The sequence below is a fragment of the Cucurbita pepo genome, chromosome 14 (genome assembly GCF_057944985.1).
Source record: "Cucurbita pepo subsp. pepo isolate OVF chromosome 14, ASM5794498v1, whole genome shotgun sequence".
NCBI lineage: Eukaryota > Viridiplantae > Streptophyta > Magnoliopsida > Cucurbitales > Cucurbitaceae > Cucurbita > Cucurbita pepo.
This window is the reverse complement of record NC_141811.1, coordinates 12,086,115-12,095,014: the sequence shown is the minus strand read 5'-3', so window position 1 is coordinate 12,095,014 and position 8,900 is coordinate 12,086,115. Positions and strand designations below refer to the sequence as shown.

The window sequence follows — 8,900 nt, the reverse complement described above, 5'->3', positions numbered from 1 at the left end:
AATAACCTCTCTTCACAAAACATCACCAATAGCCTCATCACAATGGCATTGAGCAACAATGTCATTGCAGCCATAAACTTCATCGCCTTGCTTCTCTCGATCCCCATCATCGGTGCCGGGATCTGGCTCGCAACGCAAGCTGACAACGCTTGTGTGCAAGTTTTGCAATGGCCCGTCATCGTTCTCGGCATCGTCATCCTTCTCGTGGCATTGACGGGTTTCATTGGAGCCTTTTGGAGAATCTCATGGCTTCTAATGTTCTATCTTATTGCCATGCTTGTTCTCATAATCCTACTCGGTAGCTTGGTTCTCTTTGTGTTCTCCGTCACTATGAGAGGTTCGGGTCATACCGAACCGAGCCGAGCTTACTTGGAGTATCACCTCGATGACTTCTCGCTCTGGCTCCAAAGAAGGGTTCGAAGCTCTCATAAATGGGAGAGAATTCGAACTTGTCTTAGTTCTACAACTACATGTGCCGAATTGAACCAAAATTATAGGTTACCTCAAGATTTCTTCAACGCCCATATCAGCCCTCTCCAGGTAAAATCTTGATTTGAATTGATTTTCTACGTGCTTAAAAATACTGATAGATTCTTGTTTTACTAGTCGGGGTGTTGCAAGCCACCGACAGATTGTGGGTTCACATACGTAAACCCGACGTACTGGATTAGTCCGATAAGCAACGGAGCGAGCGTGGATTGCTCGAAATGGAGCAACGAGCAGACCGAGCTATGCTACGGGTGTGATTCGTGTAAGGCAGGGTTGCTAGCTAACCTCAAGGAAGAATGGAGAAATGCTGACCTAATTCTGCTGATTGCACTAATAGGTCTTGTTTTTGTGTATTTGATGGCATTTTTGGCTTTGAAAAATGCCAAATCTGAGAACCTTTTCCGCAGGCACAAGCAAGGTTATGTCTAACACACTCAAATAATCAACAAAAACATAACTTTTAACCTTATTCCTTTCTTTTCGGGTTTCGGGTTTGTAGAAATATTGACGTTGAAACGATTATTAGAAATATGTACGACTATCGGGATGTATTATTTCTCATTTGAAAATATATGTTAAAGTTCATTTTTTATAGTTCAGCTATAGCTTAGTGGGTTCGAGATCGAACTATTAACGTTCGAGATGGTAAATCGTGTCTTATCTATTTAGTTATGCTCGAATTAGTGACTAATTATAGAATTACAGGGTTGTTTTTGGTTTTTCCCGTTAAGAATTTAGGTAGAGGTATACACGGGTTGAGTTGAGTTAGGAACCAACCCGAGATTTGTGACGTGAGCAACATGAATAGATTTGATAGTAACCCCTGAAATAAAAAAACAAAATGACAACAAATTTTAGTGAACTATTTAAGCTATCAGTGTGATTGATCTGACAAAGTACCTAGGACTTTCTGTAAACTGAGTTCATTTTCGAATTTGTCATTAGTATGAATTCGTTGACCGTGTATGGGCAATCCATCTCGATGACGAATTCCACAATAACAAGAAAGAGAAATGAACCGTTCGATGTGGGATTTTCTGAACCAACTTGAGATTTTAAAAAATTAGGTCGGAGTGTATACGGGTTGCGTTGAGTTAGGTTGGGAGAAATTTTTTGAACCAACTCGAGATTTGTGACCTGAACAACCTAAACAGAGTTCACAACTCAACCCGGGAACTCAACCCAACTCAACCCTGGATTAAATTGTCTAGCCCAATAAGCCCATAAAAACGAGTAATTTGGGCTTGAGGGATAACTAAGATTTGAATTGGGCTCAAATTCAGCCCAATTATTTTGGGCTCAAATCTTTAGGGCCCAATTATAAATTGGAAGTAAATACATTAAAAATATTAAAAATAATAAAAAAATAATTATTTAGTTATTTATTTTAGGTGAATTATCCAAATTCCATCCTAATTGGGCCCTACAAAAGGTAGATTGTCGGACTGGGCCAAGCCCATAAGGCCCATGGAATGTGTCTCTTTTCTCACCCAAGTTTTTGAGAGATTTTATTTATTGAATAATGTTTTAAAAATAAATTAAAATTAATTTAATTTGCGCTTTTTATTTATTAAGTTGCTTTGAATTATTTATTATTTTCAAAAGTCTTTATAGAAATTGATTTTTTTTTTCCAAACAAAATATTAAATAATTTAAATTTCTAACCTATTAGTCCATGATAAAAGACAATAATACCCTTTTATCAAATATAGCAATTATTTATTAACTTTAGCCTTTTTTTCTATTAAACTTATTCTAATAATTTCGTAGCTTTTAATTTTATTTTATATATTTTCATTGAGTTTGTCTCAATTTCGTACCGCTCTCGCAGCCCGCACTGAAACAGTGCTTTACCCCTAGATGTCCAGTCAACTGCTGCGCCTCAACGCATTTCGGGGAGAACCAGCTAGCTCTGGGTTCGAGTGGCATTTCACCCCTAACCACAACTCATTCGTTAATTCTTCAGTCAGTTCAGACCTTCACTTAGTTTCACTCAAGCTTCATCCTAGTCATGGATAGATCACCCAAGCTCCACTTTTTTTTCTAATCAAAATTTTATTACAATAATTCATTCACTAAATTTTTTTTAGACGTGCCTTTATTTTTTAAAAATATATAAACCAAAATGAACTAAAATCGAAACCGTGCTCGGTGGGACCCACGACCATCGAATTTAGTGATTTAATATTAAATTTAGCAAAATAAATAAATAAATAAATAAAGTGTTTTTTAAATCTATTTGCAAGAAAATGGGTATGAAAAGAAGTGGTAGTGGATATCTCTCTCCCAAAAAGTTTATTATTTTATTTATTTATTTATTTATTTATTTATTTTGTGAGTTCCTACTAAGCTACCACCAAAAAAGAATATTCATAATAAATAAATAAATAAATAAAACTTAGCTTTATTCTATTTTAGTTAAAAAAAATTAAAAGATAAAAAACAATACTTTAATTTAAATGTTCGATCTAACTAAACTTTATGACATATTTAACTATAAAAAACGAACAAAAAAAAAATTAAAAATATGATATCTGAGTTGAGTATAGTTTACGTAATCATCTCTGTATTTAATAATTATATAATTATATAAAAAAATAAAGAAAATTACGTCGTAGTAGTTTATTTTTATTTTGTAATTATTTTATTATGGAGTTGATAAATGACAAATTTGGATGAAAATGAAGTGTGATATATAAAATGATTAATTTAAGTATTAAATTAAAAATTAAAAATATTTAATTTAATTAATTAAAAAATTAATTCAACGCATTTTAAAATTATAAGGCTAATCATATTAATCAAAGTTAGTATTTTTATCTTTGTTACGTGCAATTAAAATTCTAAAAACGAAAAAAAAAATTGAAAAACTTGATTAAGCCTAAATCAAAAGGATAATTATCATTATTTTTGTCGTTGGAGCATGTGATACTAAGGTTATACATGGGTCGGTTGGACCAATCTAACATTTCAGGTTTGTTTGATTGGTAACCCGAACAACTCGAATAGAACCCATGACCCAACTTAATCCTCTATTTTCAGGTTGAGTTGGATTAAGTTTTATAGTTCGGGTTGACGAGTCTAAGTTGTTCGAATCGAGTTATATAAGCACTACGTAAACTATGGAGCAACACGTGGCAAAAGATTACTGGTTAGTGCTTTATTTGAGTGGTCTCTATGGTTTGATACTTATCATATCCAAGATGTGACATTATTATTATTATTATTATTATTATTATTATTATTATTATTATTATTTCCTCATCTAATTTTGAATTAAAAATTATAAAAATAAAGAGTTTTGTGTGGGAGGGACTCTTCATTAAAACTATCTATATTTAAATACATGAAAATATAAAAGAAAAATAGTTTAAAATAAAAAATTAAAAAAAAAAAAATTCGAGTCAAATTGTCTCTTCAATGAAACTTTATGTCTAGTCGTGCGTACGAAACTTTACTGTCCAAATCCGAGTGCGAAAACTATACTCTTACCTCTATTTTTCGTCTTTTCTATACTACGTTCGGTAGGAATTTGAATAGTAGAAAAACATTGTAACATTTTCTAGCTTACACGAACAGTGGCATTGTAGGAAAGGATACTCGTACTTTCTTGTCTCGAGGTCCACTAGCATTAAAAAAGAATATTTATAAAGGCAAAGCCATGGTGTGAACCGTACATTCATAGTACTAAAAAAATTCCCTCCGATATTTTTTGAAACATATAATCAACTTTGAGTTCGGAACATTATGTCAATCACATGTTATTACACTATTAACTTGAAATTTTTTTCATAAAAATAATCATAATTATTATTAAAAATTAAATAATTAATTACGAGACTTTAGAACATAAATCTCAATATTCTCTCACTTCACTAGTGAGACATGTGCCACAGAGCGTACTCTATACCTAACATGTTTTTCTATTTGTTCTAGAGAAGATGAGACCTGTCTCGTGAATATTTAAAAAAATAAATATATATATTTTTAAAGTTGGAAGAACGGAAAATGGGAAATAAAATAATTAATTACGAGACTTTAGAACATAAATCTTAATAATCTCTTACTTCACTAGTGATAGTGAGATATGTGTCTTAGCCTACTCTATACCCAACATGTTTTTCTATTTGTTCTAGAGAAGATGAGACATGTTTTTCTATTTGTTCCAGAGGAGATGAGACATGTCCCGTGAATATTTAAAAAAATAAATATATATATTTTTAAAGTTGGAAAAAGGAAAAATGGAAAATAAAATAATTAATTACGAGACTTTAGAACATAAATCTCAATAATCTCTCACTTCACTTCTGAGAGCATACCCTATAACTAACATGTTTTTTCATTTGTTCTAGAGAAGATGAGACATGTCTCGTAATCAAGGTAATATTTAAAAAAAAAATATATATATATATATATATATATATATATATATATATTTAAAATTGTAATAAGGGAAAATGAAAAAAAAGAAAAAAGAAAAAAAAAAAAGAAAATTAAAGGTGGTATCGTAGGTTGATGTTGAGAGAAGAGTGGGACCCACGCGAGAAGCACACGGAAGCACTCAGAAAGTGTGGGACCCACATAAGAAAGAATACCATTCCGCTTTCTCATTACTGTCGGCGAATGTAGTTTCGACACGTGTTAGGCTGACAGCAACCACACGTGCCGCCCTGGGCCCACCTCCCTCCCACTTGCCACTTGGGATGTTGGTAGTCAAAAACCTTCCATAATTGGAAATTTGTTTTCACCTTTTACAAATTTCAATTTCTTTTTTTTTTAGCTATATTTTTTAATTTTAAATTTAGTTAAAAACTTTATTTTTTTTTTTAAATCGATTGGGTTGGTGACCCGCTCAACCGTCTTTTCGAGCTGAGTTGTCGGGTTGTTTAAAAAATTCTACTTATCTTAAAACGCTTGAATATCAAACGTTCACAAGTTAGAACGCATCTAACATTTATTACAAGTATTAAATATTCTTAATCTTCGTAATAATCTTAAAAGCAGAATAAGTTGGGTTGGATTGTAACCCTATTTTCAGGATTGGTCAGGTTGATCCGACAAAAAAAAAAAAGTCAACGAGACAAAACCGATCCAAATTTTCAATTTTTCAAAAAAATTCAACTCAACACAACACCACACAAACTACGGGATAGTCGAGGTTGGTGAACATCTCTACCAAAACTTTTCAATCTAATACATCAACTTTATAAGATTACCGAGTCTTTAAATTCTGAATTTTAAAAATTGGGGCGAAGATTCCTTGTTGAGAGTTCGCGTAAATTTTCTCCGTTCATCATGATTGTAATTCAAAATTTTCATTTTTCAATATAATATTTATTAAAAAATTTAATAAATTAATATATATTTCATAAAGTTTTAATATTATAGTTAGAGTTTCAAAATTAACTATTTTTTAATACGACATAAAACAGAATAAATATATATATTTATATTAAGTGGGACGGGTGACAAAATATAATCTCATCCCAATCCCATTTATCTAATCGAAAAAAATATTAAAAATTAAAAAATATTAAATTATATAGTTAAAATAAAATTTTAAAAGTCAACTATATATTAAAAAATAAAAAATAAAATAAAAAATAGAGAAAAGAAATAATACAATATATTTTATTTTCATTTAATTTTACATATAAACATCATTTTCCATCTAATAAGCATAAGAAAGAGAAAAATCCCACCCAATATTTACAACTTCACCCCAAAACTTAGTATAATTCCCTATAACCCCAACCTATTTCATATAATTACTCAAACCTACCAAACTTATTTTTCCTTTTAGTCCTCTAAATTTCACATATTTTCACATTTGCCTTATTTTTTTTCTTCTTCTTCTTCCCCCCATATCTATGCTTCTTCTATATACAAAGCTCTAAAAGTAAGCCTCCAACACCGGCCTCTTTCACAAAGCTTCGGGCATCGGAGAGGAGCATCGTGGCAATTACATTACATTTCAAGGGTCTTAGCGTAATTAAGAGAAAGTAATAATACTAATATTCTAAAACTAGCCCTCCCATCGGAGCTCGATGTGGGATTCCCTTCCTCCGTTTAGCCGTTCTATAGTTAACTGAAGTTGGAGGCGGCGTCGAAGGACTAAAACTCTGAAACTTGTTGCTGTTGTGGCTGTTGTTGCTCTTGCTCCGCCTATGATTGCTACTACTGTATGAGTCCTCCGAGTCCGATACCGCCATTGTGGCAGCCACGCCCGCCACCCCGGCCACTCTCTTCTTCTGGAAACTCCTCGATGTCCCGACTATCTGCAAAATCAAAATCAGGTTACAGAGGATTGACAAATGGGAAGTTTGGTTTCCGAGAAAATTAAGAGTCCAATAGAATTTGAAGCAGTCAAACAAACACATTGATGACACGAATTTCCATTTGGATTTTCCTTCATTTTCCCACCAATTTTCTCAGCAGCCAAACAAGAAAGAAACGCATTCATTGGGGGCAATTTCAAATGGGTTTTTTCTAAATTTTCCCACTGATTTTCCCACTGATTTTCCAGGAAACCAAACAGAACAATACCTTGCAGCCAAGAGAACAGAATCGAAAGGAATCAAGGAGGCTGCGTTCACAGACTTCACAAGTGTTCGTAACGCCTTTGCCAGGACGCGGCTGAGGCCTTTCGTTCAAGAACACGACTCGAGCGCTGTTGATAATGTAAGTTTGGACACCAGAAATGTCCAAAACCTTTTGAATCTCAGAAACTCTGATCACATCATGGTAAGAAGACCTTCGAATCTGTAAGAAACAAAGAATTTCATTAGAAAAACGGGGAAATTAGGGTTTGAATTTAGGTGAATAAATGGGGGGAGAGTTCAAGACCTGAATGGCTCGATGATCCTTGTGAAAGTTGAGGCATAGAGAACAGAGAGCGCCGTTCATACAATCTAAACAGTACATATTGCATTCGCTTTTGTGGGAATCGATGTGGTGTTTGCATTGAACGAAGAAGGTTTCTCTTAGTAGAGGTTTTAGCCATGGCGGCCATCGGTTGTCTTCATCATCAGGACCTCCAGCACCCTGTTGAAACAGAGATCATCAAGAACAATGTCAAGAACAGAGGAAAACAATCGAAAACTAAGCAATACCCAAATGAAAAAACAGGAAAATAAGCAAAACCCAGATGAGAAAACAGAAGAAAATCAATACCCAGATGCTAAAATCGAGGTTAAAGCCATACCCATATGAGAAAAACAAAGAAACAGTGAAGGAAAAACAGAATGCGGGAAAGTCAAATCAGAAAAATCGAAGCCCAGATGAGAAAATCCAAAAATAAGCAAAACCCAGATGAGAAAATCCAAAATTTAACAAAACCCAGATGAGAAAATATCAGAAAATCAATACCCAAAAGGGGGAATCGAACTAAAACACAAACCCAGATGACAAGAACAGAGGAACAGTGAAGGAAGAACAGAATGCGGGAAGTCAAATCAGAAAAATCGAAGCCCGAAATCGAAAAACAAGCAATACCCAAATGAAAAAGTGTTAAACTAAGCAAAACCCAGATGAGAAAACAGAAGAAAATCAATACCCAAACGGGAGAATCGAATTAACACGCAAACCCAGATGACAAGAACAGAGAAACAGTGAATGAAGAACAGAATGCGGGAAAGTGAAGCCAGAAAATTCGAAATCCATATGAGAAAATCGAAAACTAAGCAATACCCAAATGAAAAAATCGAAAACAAAGCAAAACCCAGAAGATTAAACAGACAAAAATCAACAACCCGATGAAGAAAAGCGAGGGAAAACGAATGCGGGAAAGTGAAATAGTAGAAAAAAAAAAACAGCCTAAAAAGCGTCATACCATGATTCTTCTGCTCTTGGGCTTGATTTCACGGACAGTATTATCGTGGTTTTCGATCGCCAGCTTGAAATTTATCAAAAAAATTGAAAACAGAGAGAAAGAGAGAAGAGTTTTTGGCCGGTTCTAGAGAGAGAAAAAGAGGAGAGAGAGAGGGATGAATCTTTCAGAAGAGTGGAGGCGGTGAGGGGGAGAATGGGTTCTTCTTGTAGAGTGGTAGATGGCGTTAGAGAGAGAAAGGGGTCGTTCTTATCCTCACAATGTCGACTTCCGAACCAAACTCCGAACCAAACTCCACACCAAACTCCGAACCCGAACCTGAGATTAGATGCGTCGGGTTCAAGGAACCTCACCACCTTCGCTTTCGTTTTCAAGGCCTTCGGTCGCCCTCTTTGATTTTGGGTTTAATCGTAATTTCACTTTTATTAAAAATATATTTTATTTTATTTTATTTAAATACATAATATTTTAATGATTTATAAATTTATTAAAATATTTTTAAAAATTAAACCATTAACTTTAAATATACATATTTAAAATAAAAATAAAAACTTTAATTGAGCTACCTAATTGAATCAAATAA

General features: G+C 33.5%; 2 protein-coding genes across 2 annotated transcripts; one reads left to right on the top strand and one right to left on the bottom strand.

The window, feature by feature from the left end:
* On the top strand, positions 1–1,083 carry LOC111810462 (protein TORNADO 2). The gene is made up of 2 exons (XM_023697169.2): positions 1–540; positions 607–1,083. Exons 1-2 carry the CDS (start codon positions 43–45, stop codon positions 916–918), a joined length of 810 nt encoding a protein of 269 aa, XP_023552937.2. The 5' UTR covers positions 1–42; the 3' UTR covers positions 919–1,083.
* A 5,023-nt stretch (positions 1,084–6,106) lies between these two features.
* On the bottom strand, positions 6,107–8,522 carry LOC111810627 (protein RGF1 INDUCIBLE TRANSCRIPTION FACTOR 1). The gene is made up of 4 exons (XM_023697361.2): positions 8,321–8,522; positions 7,336–7,533; positions 7,036–7,251; positions 6,107–6,767 (listed from the first exon to the last, which is right to left on the bottom strand). Exons 1-4 carry the CDS (start codon positions 8,321–8,323, stop codon positions 6,501–6,503), a joined length of 684 nt encoding a protein of 227 aa, XP_023553129.1. The 5' UTR covers positions 8,324–8,522; the 3' UTR covers positions 6,107–6,500.
* Between the last annotated feature and the right edge of the window lie 378 nt (positions 8,523–8,900).